Consider the following 20,318-nt stretch of genomic DNA (forward strand, 5'->3'; position numbering starts at 1 on the left):
CGCACTTAAGTGTAATGAAAAGCCATTAACAACCCTAAAGAATGCTAGTGTCTCCCCCTCTTCCCAATTCCCCAATCTTTTATCTGCAGCTCTTCTTGCTCTCAGGAGCTCTCAGGCTGCGCTGCTTTTTTTTTTTTTTTTTACAGCCCACCGTAAATCACCCACCTCTCCTCTCTGCCCCATGTGCCACTCTATTCATCACCTTACCTGCATGCCTTCCTGTCCTGAGATCCCCACACCCACGTCTGCGACCTGGATCATGCTGACGTCATTGGCCCCATCTCCTGTGATTAATGTAGGGAAGTGAAAGAGAGAAAATAGACCGTTAGAAGGAGGAGGTACATCAGTTTATAAGGAGGGGGGGGGGGGCTTTATTGAGCGTGAAGACGACAAGATGGAGAAGCCGGCGTGCCCCGTGTTTGCGAGAGGAACGTGAAGCTTTCACAGACTCCTCAGCCGTTATACGAGCCGCGCGCTTGCGGTGCAGTTCGCCACCTCTGCAGCTCAGCCTCCCATGAGGCGGAGGCCTTCCTGCTGCGGCAGCCGACAGGCGGTGTCTCCGGATGTGTGGATAAATTTGTTTTCCCTTCTTTTTGTCACTACAGGTGGTGGAGTGGGAGGGGAGGAGGATTTTGTTGTCACAATGGCACCGCAGTGGCAGCACAGACTGATAATGAAAGGTAGGTGGTGAGAAGAACTCAAATAGAAGTTGGCTGGAATTTTTTTCCCTTTTTCACTGAGAATTCACAAGGCTGGATTTTTTTGTGAGTGGGATGGAACAACGTGATTAATGTGCCATCAGGACTTTTTCAGAAAAGTATAACCAGAGTGCATTTTGGCTGCTGCCATATCAGTTTTTCTGGAGCCAGAAGTGATGGATGATGGACTGCATGAAGAAGTTATTGTGATCAGCAACATCCAAATTAAATTCCTCTATTTTTCTCACCAGAACTGGACAGTGTGTTAGTATAATTAACCCCAGCGCAGCGATATTATTGGTCAGATAGTTGAATTAAAACCTTAGAATAGCCCCAGGAGGCCATAATTGATTATTATTACAAATAATGTGTGTAAGGCTCCGTACCAGCTCGTGAAGTGTGACACGTCTGAATAATAAGACTGAAGTACTGAAAGATATTAAAGCTCAAAAGCTAACATAGCACTGACTGAAAAAAACGCCCCGCTGGCAAATAAAACCTGCTCCTCCAGAGCGCAGCTGGACCAAATAAATGGAAAACAGAGAAAAGACCAACGCAGGTCACAGTGACGTCCTCGCGTCCCCTCTTTGCTGCTGCAGCTTCATTAGGGGAAAGTGTAGAAATACTAAGAATAACTCAGAGCAGAGGCTGAATGATGAATGGTGCACCTCCATCTCAGGCAAATTTCAAAATCAGCTCACACGGAGATCACAGCAGGAGGAACATACAGGAGTTTCACTGGAGCCGTGTAGCAGCCAGTTTGCTGCACGATGATGTAAAGATGCAATGAATAAAGTAAATAAAGTGAATGTTCAGGGCTGGCAGGTTCAGGTGTGCACACTGCAATTAAAATTTGGCATTCATGCGTTTGTTAGAACAGCTAAAGAGTAAGATGAAGATGGGGAAAGTCACTTGTACACTTGTCTGGAAGAGTCTGTGTGTTCCAAAAATGTCTTTCAACGCTGAGAAAAAAAATCCCTTATCCAAGCTCGTTAATATTTGGGAACAACTTGCGAGCAGGTTAGCAGCTGTGCTCGAGAGCTCAGGCACGTTCTGATCTGTCCGGACGCTGCTGGGATCTTACATGCTGGGGATAGCCTGAAGGTTCAAGACTACAGCTCACAGTTTAAGCATTTCAAAGCAAAGGAATGCTTTAACACAACATTAGAGGCTAACAGGCCTCATTTTTATGTCTGCAACTATAAACACATGCAAGCGTGAGATAGGACAAATGTTTAGTTTTTACTCCGGGTGAGGTCATTTGTTTTTAAGTCCAGCAGTGAGCTTGTGACAGGATTTTAAAATCAGGCACATCTGTGTCTGAATATGCTCACCCGGTCCTTACCTATGGCCAGAGTCATGACCTTCAGCTTGTTCCGCACCAGTTTGACCACCATGCTCTTCTGCAGCGGCGTGGACCGGCAGCACAGCACGGAACGGCAGCTCCGTGCAACGGCCAGAAACTTATCCTCCAAACTCTTATCCAGGGCGTAGGCCAACGTCCGCCCGTCTATCACCAGGCCCAGCCGGTGGACCAAGAAGGGAGTGGACTGGGAGGACGGAGATGAAGAGGAGTAGATGTCAAAGGGCGAGAAGTTCGTGTTGAAGGTCTTGGTGGTCGGGCCTGATGGGCTGCAGAGGAATTTGGCCTGGATGTAGTGTAAACTCTCCTCCAGCAGCAGCGCGCACGCCTCCTGGTTCACAGAGAAGTTCAGCGTCAGGACGGCATGTTAATTCAGCGGCAACAATCTCCGGAGCTCTAGAGCTTGGATACTTTAAGATCAAATACGAATTTAAATCCTGTGTAAGGCTTTATTGTAAACACAGTAAACATCTGTAGTAGAAACATCACGTAGGATGGGTCAGATCAGACACAAACATGAGCGATCTCCATCTTTTGGAGTGAGGATTTCTTCTGATTTATTCCAGAGAGGGACAAGAACGCGACACTAAAGATCAACCTGTGCTCGGTCTAGAAAACAACAACACACAGCTGTGAGTCTGACAACAAAGCTCTACAACAGCAGCATGCTATCGCTGTGCTAACGCTTTACACACAATCTATGATGCCTACACAAAACTAGCTGTTTGTCATCCCACCAGCGGAGCCGAAGGTTGATTTGACACATGTCGTACATTTCCACCCGACTCGTCACCACAGGAGAATCGCGGCCAGCACATTTTTTCTGTGCTGTGCTCTGTGGGATGTTTTTCACCCATTCTGCTGTCAGTTTGTGCTAAAACTTAGGCAACTAAAATAAAGATCTCCTGCTTGTCCTCGGGTCGGTCGGGTTTAGAGCAGATATTTTAATCCATTCAGCAAGTTTTAGTTTGCTTTATGAGCCAACTTTATTCTACAACAGTACACTCAGCTTGTTACCTATTGAGCTCTTTTTTTTCTCTGTAATTATACTTTATTTATACTGTTTTGTTAAATCTTATGTTCAGTGTTTGGATGCTGCAAGACACAATTTGCAATTTTTGGGATAAATTAATTAAATCTGATAATAAATCTAATGATTTGCTGGCAATTTCACAGGCGATGTTCTTGAGCAATGCAAAATGAATGCAGTAAGTTGTGCAATCAGTTATTCTCTTCAGGCAGCCGATCACTTTTGTAGAAAAACATTTAGACTGTGAATAAGAATCCAAATGGCTTGAGACTCCGTCCTCTGAAACGTTGTTAGGCAAAGACGACCGGGGTCGGTCTTTCCCAGCATTTCAGTGACTCATCACTGCAGGAGCTTGAGATGCTCACATGACAGAGGCACATGGCCGCCTGGTTCTGCTGGAGGTTTCTTCCTGTTAAAAAGGAGTTTTTCCTTCCCACTGTCGCCAAAGTGATTGGTCATAGGGGGTCATATGATTGTTGGGTCTACCTTACAATATAAAGTGCCTTGAGGCGACTGTTGCTGTGATTTGGCGTTGCTGATTGCAGCCACTTTTTCAGTTTTCACCTTTCTAATCTTGGACGGCACACTGATTGTTTGGACCACCACTGTTCACACAGCAATGACCAATGTGTCCACCAGCTGCTACTACACAGGAATCTGCTGCTGTTTGATTAGCTCAAGACTATAGCGTACACTTTGCAGTCGGTGGCTGCAGAGTTTATTTGTGACCAAGGAAGACCTTTTAGGAAAGCTGGCATTGGTCACATGTACCAAAACAAATGGTACCAAGGGGGAAAGAGGAGCAAGAATCCAATTACAGCGTGCAGGTGTGAAAGCGCTCCACGTTTAGGAAACCAGAGTTTATTAAAACCTGGCTGGTGCTGCTGCTCACCTGAGAGTCAGCGTTCAGTGTCAGGAGCTCCTCCTCGGGGTCCAGCAGCTTGCACGCGTACGCGATGTTCACAGCAGTTTCCTGTTTGTCCCCCGTCAGCACCCATATCTGTAGGCCCGCCTTCCGCAGGGAAGCTATAGTTTCAGGCACGCCGTCCTGCAGCCGATCCTCAATGCCCGTCGCTCCTGAAGGAGAAGGCAAGTCTGTGACAAACTCTCCAACATTAGAGTAATTACATTCATAATAACAGTTTCAGCTGTAACTGAGAGTTACCCAGAAGATGGAGGTTCGTCTCCAGCCGCAGGGCCGACTCAAAGAGCAGCTCCTCCCTTCCCTGAATGGCCGTCTCAGCCGCCAAGTGCCGCTGCAGCCAGCAGGCGTACTCCTCTTTGCTCAGAATCTGACACACAAACACAAACGTTTACACATACACACACAAACACACACACACACACAAACACACACTGTCATGTGTCAGCTTGCTGGGATAAAACTGAACTCCTCATTCGCCTTTATGGCAGAAAAGGATCCTCCATAACAGAATGTGAGACCTTGACAAGGTGTTTTATTGCTTTGCTTTGGTGATGGCGCTGCACAGGCAGGAATATAATGAGCCCAGCTTGTGAGAGCATAAATTAACAGCCTGGGAAAGTGGCACAGATTGCAGCTGAGTCACGAAGAATGTCACTTGTGGAAGGGCTGGTCCATGTGATCATCTGCGCCGGGCTGCAAACACATCCTGTCAAGAAGCCACTGAGACACACCACCTCCGTCCCCCTTTTAAAGCAGTTTAATGACGGAGGGCAGTTGTTCAGGTTTACAGATCCGTGCTTGCATACCTTTTTTGCTATGCACAGCGTGCGAAGTCCATCTGCAGCGTACAGATTCAGGTAGTGCTGGGTCCTGCAGACAATCTTTTTCTGACGTTTCCCTTTGGAGTTTCCTTAAAAAACAGCAAAGACAGAAATAAACGGAGATGGGATTTTCTCGCTTTGGGGGAATTTGCATGAGTGGTTCAGCATTTTAGTTCCAAATTACAAAAGACTTCATCCAAGAAGCCATCTGTCCTCACACCTAAATTAACCATGCATGCTACACCTCAACGTAAAGCCATCATATTGCTCACTAAGCGGCATCTGGGTTATGGCGTTCGCAAATATAATTAATCTATTTCAATTTTCTGCCCAAATGATTTAAAAACGACTGAACATTCGAAGTTATCTAAGATGTTTCAAAGCGTCTTGCTGGAGCGCCTCTCTGGCAACACCTCGGCCATCTTTCTGGCAGGGGAGCGGCGCACAAACAGATTGGCCTTATGGGTCTCCTGACACAGATGCACCAGCCAACACTCTGATTGCCAGCCATGAAATCTCACTAATAACACAACAGCTTGGCAGGCACAGCCTCACATGCACCGCCACGCAAAATTATTTTTACTGAAAGGAACAAATTAGCACAAAACTGGCAGCGATCGAACAGTTCCAGCTTGAAAAGTCAGGAAATAATTGAAACTAAGTGTTTTTATTCACCACTAAAAGAGAGTTGTGTTATGAAGAAGTTATAATTACACCAACAGTCTAGTTTCTCTTTGGCTGTGGAGGAAAAAAACTAAAGCAAAAACACAGCGTGAGTTCTGCTTTTCTGATGAACAGCTGCTGGGAGCAGACAGGCTCGCAGACACAGGTGGAAATTCACATCATGTTTCGGTTTCCAGTCAGAAAACTGAGGTGCATTTTTTCCCCTGTCTTTTATATACAGTTCGTGTCACAGACTGTATATAAAAGATAGACAGAGCTGTTTTTGAAGAGTAAAGCCAAAGCTGAATTGCCTTAAATAGCACCATATATGGTTGCAACAAGAAGCCCGGCTGTGTCAAGCCTGACAACATGATTTTAATGCTCACCTCATCTCCGACCACTGTAAACACAAACAGGCTATTTTCTGTCAGATACCAACGCCATAGATCGATACTGTAAAATATATACTTTAACAAAACTATTAGATCTCTATGAAACAAATGCTTTCAGAATCTAAAAGGTAGTGCAAATATATATATGCGTTTCAATCTGTCTGATGTAGTCTGATCAAAGTTACTAATGCAAAATTATTTGTGACTTTGGAAACAAACAACTGTTAAATTATCAATTTCTATTACACTGTTACAGATGGGCAGGAATCACAGCGTTTGCAGCCTCGCTCCCAATTTAATGTCATCATTTTATTATTAGCCACAGTTGCTAGCTGCTACCTGACCCCTAAACAGACGGCTAGTGTGGCTATCGGATAAAAGTACTTTTGGCCGCGCCCTCATTTCTACAGCGGATGGATCCACATGTTTGAACTGGCAGAGATTTTATGCCTGATGGCCTTCCTGATGCTCCCTCTCCATTTATCTAAGCTTAGGAATCTCTGAAGCTGGGCTTGTGGCAATCAGGCAGGTTAGCATTTATGATAACTGTGCAATAGTTATCATAAATAGTTTACCGTTTCCTCGATTTCAGTCAGTAAAGCTTACTGAAACGGGAGCTTTACTGACTTCCTGAAATTCCACAAGTTAGCTCAGTGTTGTGAACATTAGCTATGTCAGTTGTTAGTGAGGGGAGGAGCTTTGTGTCAAGGAGGACTCCAACTCTTTGCTTAGATACTCCTGCAAACCAATATCTAATGCGACTGTGATTGATTCGTTTTGATTAGTTCTATATATATTATAAAGAAATCGATGTTTCTGGGCTACCACATGAGTGTAGACCAGTGAGGTGACAGGTGATCATCTAAATGTCTGCAAGTTAGTTGACTGAACATCCGTTATCGTCCGCTTTTCTGAAGTTGGGCCACGTTGGCAGAAGACTAAGCTGCTTTTCTTGATGTCTATCTCCTCAGCAACAGTTTCCAGTTCCTCCTGGAAGACACTGAGACATTCCCAGCCCAGATGAGATATAATCTACCCAATGAGATACGGATCTACCTCAGTGTCTCCTCCAGTTGGGCGTGCCTGAAAAAAGGGAGGCTTCTGAGCAGCATCCTTACATGAACCCACAATCACCTCAACGGACTCCTTTTGACTGTACTCCAAGCTCTTTATCTCTACGACTGCCACCCTAAAAACGAAACACAACCTTGCACGACTACAGGCGAAGGCTGGAACGTAAACCAACTATTAAATTGACAGTGACTCTGCCTCGTTTTCACCACGAGAGTCCAATATACCTGCTTTACTGCAGACACCACACCAATGTGTTTATTTTAACTTTACCGTTTCCTCGATTTCAGCTGTTTTCAGATCCAAATCTGGGATCTACTGACAGGGATTGACACACCCTTTTTTATTGCTGAAATTAATTATTTATTGTGTGAATAAAAAATAATTGTAGTTTCACAGTGGAACTACTAAACAGGAGTCTGCAGGCACACTTTCATCTCCAAAGGTCTACAGTCTGTCACCTCCACGTGTCCTGTTATTAGAATGACACTGAACAACTCCCTCATCCCCTGAATGGAGCTATTATGGACATTCTGGGTTATGAGAAGGCCCGGTGCCTGCTGTGCTCTAATTGGCTGCTTTTGCCCAATGGGGAACCAAAGTGTGCACGAAAACACACGCAACCCTGGTCATTAAAGCTGCTCAACTGGGACACTAGGCGGTATGATCTGTTTTTGTGAGCAACTGAATTTTAAGTAAGCGGAAAAACTTGTGCACCCAGCACTGTGTGCAGGACTCAGCACGGGATGCATGATGGAAAATCAATACAATTAATCATACTGTAATTCAGAATTCTCCAAAGGATAAGATTACATGTCAGCAAGAAAACATGCCAAAACGAGGTTTGGGGGGTGGGCTCATCTCCATTTGTCTGCTGCAGTTAACAAGTCCTCATTCGGCGTAGGAGGATCATTTCAGCTGGAGAGCCATTTTTACGCAGCCGTGTTGAGATGCCTTTAATGAACAGGAGGGAGCCACTAAGCAGGCACGTGAAAGAAATGTATTACTCGCACAACGTGACAGCATGCTCTTACTGAAGGGGATCCAAGACAGTTTGCTGCACCGGCTGATTCAGTCCATGAAAACGAAAGCACTTCAGAGCACTTTTACACTTCTGAGCAAATGATGCAGTGAAGGAATTGTGCCGTAATAGGAAAGCTTGTATAAAGTGTGGTAAACACTGTTGCAGGATACACACGCAGTCCACGATATGCCAACATCTACTGACACAGTTACGACTCGATTTATTCACTTACTACTCGTGCTTCCCACACATAGTAGACTCAGTGTATTTAGGGGCTCATTATAACATTTTTCATTTTGTTTTTCATCTTTGTGAGAAGTCGATGCCATCTGTGTACAGATGTGGAAATTCTGTGTTAACCAGTTAATGTCAAGGACTATTATGACTCTAAAATATTAGCGAATTATAATAAGTGGAATGAAATGATTGCATTTTTGTATGTGTTTTTCTCTTCCTTTCACATCATCTGTCAGAGAGTTGCACTAAAGAAAAGGCACCAAAGCTGAATCCTAGCAGCCAGCCAGCAGTCTGCCAATCAAAGCAGCCACACCCAGTAACTACCTCACTCCAGTATAAAGATGAATGTATCTGTTTGTTTTTATAAAAGAAGGACACATTTTTTTGTGGCAGAATAAAAACATGTTTATTTCTGCTGTAAAGTTGGATGTTTTAAAATGTGGGTCCTTTCTGAAGCCTCTGGTGGATGTTGGAGGAACTGCAGGTTTTAATGCTTTAGTACAGCGGTCCCCAAACCCCGGGCCTCGGACCGGTACCGGTCCGTGAGTCGTTTGGTACCGGGCCGCGAGAGTTGAGGCTCAGGTGTGAAATGTATAGTTTTCAGGGTTTTTATTGGTTTTCAGCGTTATTTTGTTATCGTTTTTATCGTTAACTCGGTTTTCCTGGGTCTTTTCACGTGTGTTATGAATAAATTTTCTTTTTTACGGTACCGGTACTAGTTTTATTTTGTTGTATTTATCCGCGACACCTTAAAGGCCGGTCCGTGAAAATATTGTCGGGCATAAACCGGTCCGTGGCGCAAAAAAGGTTGGGGACCGCTGCTTTAGTAAATCTCAGGGCCCAGTTGCTGAAATATAATCTGGCAGGATTAAAATCCTGAAATCCGGTTGTGCAAAAAGTAAATGGAATTACAGAATCGTAAAAGATCTGCTAACATTATCCAGTTTTTTATCTGGATTAAAAAACATTTGAATGGGAAGAGGATTTCTTTGATCCAAAATATCACGATGATTACAGAGATGCCAGCAGAGATCTGGATTCAGACTGGATTATGGTAAGGAAAGTTAATCAAACAAGAAAACCGGAACTGATAAACAGAGTTTAAAGAAAGACAAACGTCAAACAGGGCAGGGATAGCTCAGTAGGTAGAGTGGCGGCCCCATGATCAGAAGGTCGGGGGTTCGACTCCACTGAACGGCTACCCTGAGGTACCCCTGAGCAAAGTACCGTCCCTACACACTGCTCCCCGGGCGCTGCATTGGTGGCTGCCCACTGCTTCACTGGGTGAATGGGTTAAATGCAGAGGAACTATTTCCCTATGGGGACTAACTTTACAGTTACAGTTACACTTTACAGTTTGAAAACTCTGTATGTAAATGCGATAACTGGAGATAACTAGGGCTGTGCGATATGACCAAAATCTCATATCCCGATATAAGAATTCTATCGTCCCGATAACGATATAAATCACAAAAATGTAACATTTTCTGAAAATTCTGTGAATCTCGGGCAGCTCAGCTGAAGTGTTTCCAGCTGGGCGTCTTGTACCTGGAGTCGAGTGTTTTTTTGTTTTTTTTTTGTGTCCCGTTTGGATCTTTAGCCATCAGAATTGTTGTCTTAAGGCCAAGAAAGATGCCAAGCGGATTTATTTTACCAAGTGGATCATCATGGCCTTGCCATATTGGTCCATTTGATTGACCTTTATTATAATTATGAATTTATTTTATTTTCGGTTGCTACAAACGGTACAGACATGACTGGGGGATAGGACAGGGAGAAAGAATGAAAGAAAGAGAGGGAGAGAAAGAAAACCAAAGGGGAGAAGAGACGGTGAGAAGGGGGGGAAGAAAGGAAAAAACAAACAAACAAAACACCTGGATCACCTGTATGGAGAAAAAAAACAGAAGAGAAAGCAAACAACAAAGAGCAACATAAAAAAAAACAGCACCATCACCATAAACTAGCTAGCAGTAGATAACAGTAGATACTAAATAATAAACGATATTGTGCAGCACGCAAGATAGACAGCGCACAATGTGCTTTGAGGCAGCAGCCAAGAAAGGTGTAGTCCGCGTCTGTGAACACCCGTGTGTACACCTGTGTGCATACCTGTGTGGATCAGCATGCTTGTATTCCAAAGGTTTCTCCATGTAACGATCTGCTAGGGAGTGTGGGGAGCCATAGCCCCGTCCACCAGGGTATGAAGCAGGCATGGAGGAGATCCAGGCCCCAGACATCCGGAGGCCCCAGAGTACAAGGACCCGAGGAGGACCACCAAAAGGGGGGGGAACCGTGCCACCCTCCTGGGAAGAGCTGAGTAGAGCCCCAAAGGAGAGGTCACCCTGCAGCTACGGAGCAGAGGCCAGAGGGGGTTGCAGTGGCGTGCCCGCGGGCTCTGCCGGCAGCCAGCTGTGCCAGAGAGGACCGAGCTTCAGGCCCAGAGGCCAGAGGCCTGAGGGCATCCCACCCCCCGGAAGGAGCCCAGCCGGGCCACAGGCGCCCGGCCCCGCCAATCGGCCACCAGGAGTGAGCCGGTACATGCATGAGCGCCCAGCCCCAGACGACAAGGACCACCAACACACCAACGTCTGAGGGCATCAGCCACCGGCAGGGAGTGTGGTGAGGGGAGATAGGCCTCCGTACTTTAGAGGGCCTGAGATGTACCCAGAGAGGTTGAGTCTAAGACCCAACCTGACATATAGACACAGACAAACAGGCACACGCGGACACAGACGTGCATTCCCACCCCCATATGCACAACCAAATACTCGGCACTCACCCAACGTGTAGACAGACACAAATAGACACTGCACAGACAGTCGCACTCCCCAAACATACTCTATATCCCAGGTCCAGGTACCCCCGCCCCCAGAGGGGCAAGCCGCACCTAGACCCAGGAGATGTAACCCTTCTCTCTGGGGTGGAGGCAAGCGGACCACCTCCTTATCTGCAGTAGCAGGGAGGCCCCGCATCCCAGACCCCAGTCTGACGGCCAGCACCTCCTCCCAGCCCCCCAGCCCTGACGGCTAACAGAACCGGGGTGAGTGAAGACCTCAAACCTCCCTACGCCCGCTCATATGTAGTGTTGCTGTGTACTGTTCTAAAGTGCATTTAAAACTCAGGAGAGCATGGTACTAGCTTCCTCTCAGAGAGCAGCACGGCTCCTCCCGAAAACCCTTAGTGTCTAAATGCATTTAAAATTGAGGGTAGGGCACCAGCACCAGAGGTGGGTTGGAGTGCAACGACCATCCTCTGGATGCTGTAAAACGTGCCCACCCCCAAGGCCCTATATGTATATGTTATGTGAGAGTGTGAGTAATGTGGATGTCTAGGTTGCAGAATAAAATTGAGGCACAAGCGGCCAGAAGGGGACAGAGGGGGAGTGCCTCCCCTGCACCCTGGTGACATACCTGCACCCCAAGCCCTGCGTGTGTGGGTGGGTGTGGTAGAGCGGGAATAGGGAGGCAGCTGAGGATGGGGAGGGAAGAAAGGGAGGGGCAAGCAGCCCCTCCCTGGGGCCAGCTCCCCCGCTGACCCCAGTAGGCACCCCCACGCTCTGGAACCCACCAGGGCAAGGGGGCCCAGGCCCATCCGGACCGGGGCCCGCAGCAGCAGCACCGCCCAGCCCCACAGAGTCCGGGGCAGCCCACCCGACTCCACCCCAGAGAAAACTGCACCCACCCCATCATCCAATCATCTCCCAAACTACACAAGACAATAGACACCCAGGTTGAGTTCATTCTCCCCCTCTCCTATATCTCTCCCCCCACCTGCAGAGTGAGCTCCTGTAGTGAGGAGACCACCTGCAAAGATATAACAACCTCCCCACCAGTTAGAGAGCCCCCTAGTTGGGCTGATGCACCAGAGGTCCCCTGCACTGGGGCTGAGCCCCCCTGCACCCACCCGCCCACTGCTCCGGCGACACAACAGCCAGGACCCAAGCCCCCAAGGCCCGGCCAGCACCCCAGACCGGGGGACGGAGCACCCCCAGACCCCTAAGCCTCCACGCCCGTCCCGGACCCTCCCAGGGGCAGCCAGGCTACCAGGCCAGTAACCAACGTCCGCCAGCACAGACCCTCCCCCATCTCCGCTGTACGCAGCCACAAGGAAAACACCATCCAAGAGCCCCAGAGCTTCTAACCAGGTCATGGCCACATCCGCCAGGTTAGGCCCTCTAGGGAAACGTCCCTAGGGACTCCCCAGACGCCCTAAGGCCGTCCCTACCCCCATATCAACCACAATAGCGAAGGCAGGACCAAACCATGACCCCCCACCCCCACTAGGTGATGAAGCCGATCAAAGGAGCCCAAAGGGATTGATCAAATGTGATGGCAGAGGTTGTATCAAGACTAATGTGATCTATTAGATGGTTTTTATATTGGTTAGAATTAAGATTATTTTTATTTTTCCAGTTAATGAGGACCATTTTCTTGGCAATGCATAGGGCTGTAAAAACAACGTGGGCTGTGTTTATTTCTGCAGTGACCTCATCCAAGTTGCCCAGCAAGCATACTAAAGGGGAGGCTGGAATGTTACATTTCAGACACTTTGATACGTCTTCACATATCTCATGCCAAAATTTCTGAACTGGTGGACAGAACCAAAGAGCGTGGATGTAATTGTCCGGTGTATTTGCTGTGCAGTGTGAGCAGTTGTTGGAAGGCGTATAGCCCATCTTGAACATCCTATGACCAGTATAGTGCACTCTGTGTAATATTTTGTATTGTATTAATTGCAAACTGGGATTTCTGATCCATTGAAAGGTTTTTAAGCATATCTGAGACCAAAGGTTTGGGTCTAAGTTGATTGATAAATCTGCTTCCCATTTTGCAATAGGAAGGGATATTGATTCATCTATTTTAGAAAGTGTTCTGTATATTTTAGACAATAATTTGGGGGGTTTTAGACTAAAAAATTGTACCACACTTGGTGGTGTTTGTAATTCAGCTTCACTGGGATTAAATTTCTTTTTTACTATGGATTTAATTTGTTGATATTCCAAAAATCGTTTTTTGTTGATCCCATATTGTATAACTAGTCTGTCAAACGAAATAAAGTCTGTTCCTTCCAATATATGTTCCAAGTATTTAATTCCTTTGCAACTCCAATCTGGAAAGTTTATCATATTATTGTTTTGTAATATGTCCGGGTTGTTCCAGATAGGTGTACGTTTGCATGGGATTAATGAAGACTCTGTCATTTTTAGAAACTCCCACCATGCTGTCAGAGAAGAGCTAATATTGATGCTTTTAAAGCATTCATGTCGTTTGATGTTTGAGCTGATAAATGGTAGGTCTGAAATTTCTAGGTTATTACATAGTGCCTGTTCTACATCTATCCAAGGTTCATCTAAGAGGGTGTGTTTAAACCATCTAGAGATGAACTGAAGCCTGTTGGCTAAAAAATAGTGATTAAAGTTAGGCAGATCTAATCCTCCTTTATCCTTGGTCCTTTGTAGTGTTTTTAAGCTGATACGTGGGGGTTTATCTTTCCAAAGGAATTTAGAAATGTACGAGTCTAGAGATCTGAACCAATCTTGTGATGGCTTATTTGGGATCATTGAAAATAAATAGTTTATTTTTGGCAAGATCATCATTTTTATAGCGGCGACCCTTCCCATGAGTGATATGGGTAAAGATTTCCATCTAGCCAGGTCGCCTTCTACTGTCTTTAAAAGTGAGATGTGGTTTAATTTAGTTAATTCTGAAAGTTTAGGAGAGACATTAATACCTAAATATTTTATATTTCCACATTGCAGTGGGGAAGGAGAAGAATTATGGAAGGAGCAATTAATCGGAAGAACTGTTGATTTCGACCAGTTAATTGAATAATCTGAGACACTTGAGAAGGAATTTATCAATGCAATTACCCCAGAGATATTGGTTTGTGAGTTTTGGAGAAAAAGTAACACATCATCTGCATAAAGGCTGATTTTATGTTCTATATTCTTACATTTTATGCCCTTAATTGTTGTAGCCTGTCTAATTGCTGCTGCTAATGGCTCAATAAAAATTGCAAACAGTGAAGGGGAGAGTGGGCATCCCTGTCTGGTGCCCCTCAGAAGAGAGAAGCGGGAGGATGTTTGGTCATTTGTTCTGACACAAGCTGTTGGGGAGTTATATAATATTTTTAACCAGTTTATGAAAGAGGGTCCAAAACCAAATTTATGTAAAGTTGCAAATAGAAATTGCCAGTTAACTCTGTCAAATGCTTTTTCTGCATCTAAAGAAAATATTATAGTTTCAGTGTTTTTACTGCATGAGTAGTCTATTAAATTAAGTAATCTACGTGTATTTGTTGATGAGTGCTTACTTTTATAAAACCAGTTTGGTCAGGATGAATTAAAAGGGGGGTTATTTTCTCTAATCTCTTTGAGAGAGCTTTGCAGATTATTTTAAGGTCTACATTAATAAGGGATATTGGACGATAGCTTGAGGGATATACAGGGTCTTTGCCTGGTTTTTGTAAGAGACTGATATTTGCAGAGTTCATATTTGGTGGTAGTCAAATATGAATCATTTTTTCATTTTCTTTGATTTCCTGCAACATCCTGTGAAAAACTGGTGCCAGAATTGTCCAGAATTCTTTGTAAAAATCTGTTGGAAAACCGTTTGGACCTGGAGCCTTATTATTGGGCATACTTATCAGAGCTTCCTGGAGTTCACCTGGCGTCAGTGGCGAATCCAGTGCCATTGCTTGGGTGTCTAATAATTTTGGAAGAGTTATGTTGTCGAGAAATTGATCAATTTCGTTTTTAGATGGGTTTATTTGTGGTGTATATAAAGTTTCATAGAAATCCCTAAAAATTTTATTTATTTTTTTTAGGATCATATATTGTATTCCCAGATAAATCTTTAACAGCACATATAGTTGTTTTTTCTTTATTGATTTTTAACTGGTTAGCAAGAAATTGTCCGGATTTGTTACCGTGTTCATAATTTTGCAGGCGAAGTCTTTGTACTAAGAATTTAGTCTTTTTATTAATAATTTCATTTAATTCTAGTTTTGTCTTGCGTATTTTGTTTAATATTTCTTGATCTTGGTGTGACACATAGGCTTTTTCTAAGGATTTGATGTTTTTCTCTAGTTCCTGAATTTTTTTGTTTTCTTCTTTCTTCTTATGTGATGAGAAAGAGATTATTTTACCTCTCATCACGGCTTTCCCTGCTTCCCAGAGGACAGATGCTGATGTTCCAGGAATGTCATTAAAGCCTAAATATAGAGTCCATTCTTTTTTAAAGTATTTGATAAACTCTTCGTCTTTGAGCAGTGATGTATTAAATCTCCAGTTTTTTCTTGGTGTAGTATTATTCATCTGTATTAGTGTTAAAGATACAGGAGCATGATCGCTGACAGCTATAGGATGAATCTCAGTGTCTGTAATGTTACTCAGCAGTGAGCTGCTGACCAGAAAATAATCCAGACGAGAGTAGGAGTGATGGACATGTGAGAAGAAAGAATATTCCTTACTGTTGGGGTGAAGGGAGGGTGTCGAGTGTTTTAACCGATGCATGAAACTATACATTTTTAGACATAAGTTTTAACGGCCACCGTTTCCTTTGTGAGTATTTATTACACGGCGTGCTGCGGGGAAAAGCCCGTTCTAACGTCTGAGTCTAAGATTTATTTTTTAGCACCAGACGGCTCTTTTTTGCTTCTCATCCGTAAATACTCTGCATACTCTTCCATGTGATTCAGTTTATTTTGAAAAGTCTCAACAGAATCCTGAGCTTTATTGTGAAAGGTTTATGTGGAAAATAAACAAGCGGACACGCGATGCTGTTACCGTCGTTGTTGCTAACAACAATGCATAAAAACAGTTGCTTGTCCGTCTGCAGTGTGGTTATATAAAATATAAGAAAAAGAGAGAACTTTAAGAAATTAATATAACCACTACAGTCACCATCAAAACAATAAAAAAATATTGCCGTAAACAGTTTATTTTGTGACACCACGAAACAAACGATAGCGTAAAATGAAACGATAGACGTTTTTATATCGTCATCGATATATATCGTTATATCAAACAGCCCTAGAGATAACGATAAAATATTTTCCCAACAAATAACTAATATCCAAGAAACTATGGTGAATTTTAAGAAAGGTTAAATTATTTGAGTCAGTAAACAGTTTCCAGTTCTTTATAGATTTCTCTAAGATGTGGAATAAAGATGTTGACCTGTTAACTCTTTGACACTGTCATGGGAATTTTCTAAACTATTCTAAAGCAATAATATCATTAAAAAAAGGTGACGTAATCCCAGGCTGCAGACCTCCACACTGCGTGTTGTGTCACGCGTTCCTGTGGGGTTGAAACAGTCTTTGCTAAGCACCCCTGGACAGATGTCTGGTACAGGTCTGTGTAGGTCTTTGTGTGACTGGAATAGTAGGACCCTGCTACACCTTTGCCTTTAGGACATAAAAGAAGCTGTAGAATATGGAACAAGGAAAAAAAGGAAAAAAAAATACACAGGGAAGTTTTCTTTTTTAAGACCCTAGTCAAGGCAGGCTCTGAGTTCAGCAGCTCTAAAAATAAAAGTCCTTATATAACATGTGACCTTATCCTTTCACCTGAGTAGAAAGCATGAGGGTTTGGGGAAGTATCAGTGAAACCTCGAGTGTTTATAAAGACCAAGACCACAGACCTCCACAGACTGTATACAATGAACCACTCAAACCTGAAATAGACGATCAGATATAAAGCACCAATTCATGAAGTCTGTCATCTCAATGCGTTTCATATTGTAGCATAAAGATTCTACAACAATTACAGACAGTATACAGTGTTCACTTGTTCTGTCACGTTACAGCCTTATTCCAAAAGGGATTCAAAGTTACTATATAAGAAAAAACAAAATAACACTGTCGTCCCGTTTCCACATGTGTCTGTCCACGTTGGACAAAATGTGAAGCAGGTAAAGTGTGGATACTTTAAGCACTGTAGTCACATGACATACATGCACTTTCAACATATACATAAACACAACAAAAGCAAACAGTCCTAACTCGTGGTGTTAATTTCTTCTAGATCACAGCAGAGTCTCGCCTTATAGCGGTCTCTTGACTACACACAGCTACTTCTAGAGTCAATCTGCAGTTAGGGCTGTGCGATATGACCAAAATCTCATATCCCGATATAAGAATTATATCGTCGATAACGATATAAATCACAAAAATGTAACATTTTCTGTAAATTCTGTGAATCTCGACTTGCGGGAAGTGTTTCCAGCTGGGCGTCATGTAGCTGGAGTCGAGTGTTTTAACCGATGTATGAAACTATACATTTTTAGACATAAGTTGTAACGCACGCTGTTTTCTTTGTGAGTATTTATTACACGGTGTGCTGCGGGGAAAAGCCTGTTCTAACGTTTGAGTCTAAGGTTTATTTTTTAGCACCTGGCGGCTCTTTTTTACTTCTCATCCGTAAATAATCTGCTCTTTCACGTGATTCAGTTTATTTTGAAAAGTCTCAACAGGATCTTGAGCTTTATTGTGAAAGGTTTATGTGGAACATAAACAAGCGGACACGCAATGCTGTTACCTAACCACAATGCATAAAAACAGGCGCTTGTCCCTCAGTAGTGTGCAGGGCTCGCAAAATTTCAAAATCCCTGGTAGCCCTTCGGGCAGGGACCCTTCAGTTTTTGGTAGCCCAAAATAAATTTAAGTAGCCCGAATAAAAAAGAGAGCAATTTTTTGATTGATGTTTTGTTTCCTGTTTTGTTTCCTTTACAATATTATACATTAAAGTATAATATTGTAAAGGAAACAAAACATTAATCAAAAATTTATTTATTTTTTTCAGATTTTCAGGTTTATTTTTAGTATGTTATTTGCAATTGGTGTTTGTTCTGGGAAAGATATTGCAGACTGAGCAATAATGCATTTCTTGCATTTCTCATGGGTTCTAATGGGGGCCTTTCTTAAAATGACTGGTCCCAGTAAAAAAGGCGCTTGTCGACTCAGAAATCGAGGGAAAACCAACAACACACCCGGCAGAACAATATGTTATTTACACGGGTGCATATAAGTGGTCCGCATGTGTGCATTCGCTGTCAAAATTAAAGACGCGCACCAGATAAGAAGTTGCAACGCGCGTTTGCGTCCATATAAAAGGCAGTGTTTTTGTCCGCTAGAGTGGGATTTTCACGGCACATTCCGCACCACATCTCTGTGCGTTCATCATTTGTTTGAAGCCAGCTCACCTCCTGCAACCACTTTTCCGAGAATACGCGCTTCTTTTGTGGTTCGGACTCCTTCTGACATTTCTTTGGAGGTGGAGGAAAACCAAAGTAATTGCTTAAAGGAGCTTGCTTCTTGACATCTTTAAGAGTTCTAAACAAATGTCTGTCCTCCTCCAGAAAATCTTATGTACGCAAACACGCGTTGCAAATTCTTATCTTGTGCCCGTTTTTTATTTTGACAGCGAATGCGCACCTGCGGACCACTTATGTGCAGCCCTGGTTATATAGCTCGTCATATTGCAGCCACAGAAATTCTTTTGTCCATGAAACCATAAAGCTGCACTTTGCCTTATTGCCTTATAGTCTGATTTGTCATAACTTTTCCGTTTTGTGGTAAGCTTTTCTTTGGCTGTCACTTCTTCACCCTGACCTGTCTTATTTGGCTCAGCAGAACTAAAATATATATCCTGCTGCTTTTACACACGCACTCACATAACGCTCAGCGATTCTCTGCGCGATCAACCTCTCACATGTTTAAGCTTGCTGCGGGAGATTTCACTTGTCATGTTTGCGTAGTAAGCTAACGATTGATAAGACGATGTCAGAGGAATTGGTGCGCAAATTATCGTCACTCACCAATCAGTGCTGTCGCTCTCTATACACAGTTCGCGCGATTGCAAAGTGAAAGCAAAAAACAAGCGCAAATTCAAACGCGATTTCAATATGTCACATATTGACAGTGGCTCACCGATGCCAATGACATAATTACCCAGCTACATTTCCGAAAGAATGCAAAAGCATTGACATATATTTTTCCTTCCTACGATAGGCCGACGGGCAGGGCAGCGATAGATTTTGGTAGCCCGACTGGAAAAATCGCTAGCCCCGGGACATCGGGCTAGCGATTTTGCGAGCCCTGATGTGGTTATATTAAATATAAGAGAAAGAGAGAACTTTAAGAAATTAATATAGCCACTACAGTGACCATCAAAACGATGAAAAAATATTGCCGTAAACAGTTTATTTTGCGACACCACGAAACAAACGATAGCGTAAAATGAAACGATAGACGTTTTTATATCGTCATCAGATATATATCGTTATATCGAACAGCCCTACCGGCAGTCAATCAAGCTAAAGCCTGACTTCACTTTTAATGACAGAAACCGATTTGCATAACGAAGCAGAAAAGTATAAAGAAATGTCAAAAGCCAGCTTTAGAGCGGAAGTGTCACAAACTAGGCCTGGGGCCAGAATCAGCCCAGCAAAGACTCCAACCCGGCCCGCAGGACAGGTGTGAAAAATGTGAAGGAGGGCAAATGTTTAAGACTTTGACAACTTTTCTACTGATGAAGACCTCCCCCATGCTCATTTATACTACACTGAAGTAAAAGGGAAACAATGAAATGACAGAAAATGTCCTGTTTTTCCACCAAGTATGATAGAAATTTATATTTTTTTGTTTTAATATATTTATTTAACAGTTAAAAACTCAGTCTGGGCTACTGGAGCTTTTTCCTGTAATTTTAAACATTTATGTCTTACAATTTAAAGCCCAAAGAGTCATCCTGACAGATTTCTTTCAGTTGCTACTGCAGAACGTCTTTCTTATGTAGAAAAACTGTTAAATGTTTAGCAAAATGTCAAACTGCGACTGGCACTTTCACCAGTCCGGTCGACTTACAATCAATGACATAAAATGAGTTTCACATCCCTGATTTAGAGGAAATGCCTGCTTTTTGAAAGTCATCTATTAATTAGTTCCCTCAGTCAATAATTCTTTTGGGAGAAATTTGTTATGTTAGCAGTTTCAGTGGACCACAGAATCAGCTGCAAAGATTAAATTCTGTGTTTTGAGGCTGATCTCCATGTCTGATATCTCATATATAATGAAACTGTAATTTCACTAA

At 43.5% G+C, this 20,318-nt stretch overlaps 1 protein-coding gene across 1 annotated transcript in view; it reads right to left on the reverse strand.

Moving 5' to 3' along the window:
• The window catches only part of atp10a (ATPase phospholipid transporting 10A), a 55,874-nt gene that overhangs the window by 10,544 nt on the left and 25,012 nt on the right, over window positions 1–20,318 (reverse strand). Inside the window, exons 11-15 of the mRNA XM_084920995.1 lie at window positions 4,823–4,926; window positions 4,257–4,383; window positions 3,984–4,168; window positions 2,044–2,392; window positions 208–284 (exon numbers count right to left, since the gene is read on the reverse strand). Of these exons, the coding sequence (XP_084777121.1) occupies window positions 208–284; window positions 2,044–2,392; window positions 3,984–4,168; window positions 4,257–4,383; window positions 4,823–4,926 (842 nt within the window). The remainder of the gene's footprint in view (window positions 1–207; window positions 285–2,043; window positions 2,393–3,983; window positions 4,169–4,256; window positions 4,384–4,822; window positions 4,927–20,318) is intronic.

This window comes from Perissodus microlepis, chromosome 23 (assembly GCF_051167445.1).
Source record: "Perissodus microlepis isolate ML-2025 ecotype Zambia chromosome 23, ASM5116744v1, whole genome shotgun sequence".
Taxonomy (NCBI): domain Eukaryota; kingdom Metazoa; phylum Chordata; class Actinopteri; order Cichliformes; family Cichlidae; genus Perissodus; species Perissodus microlepis.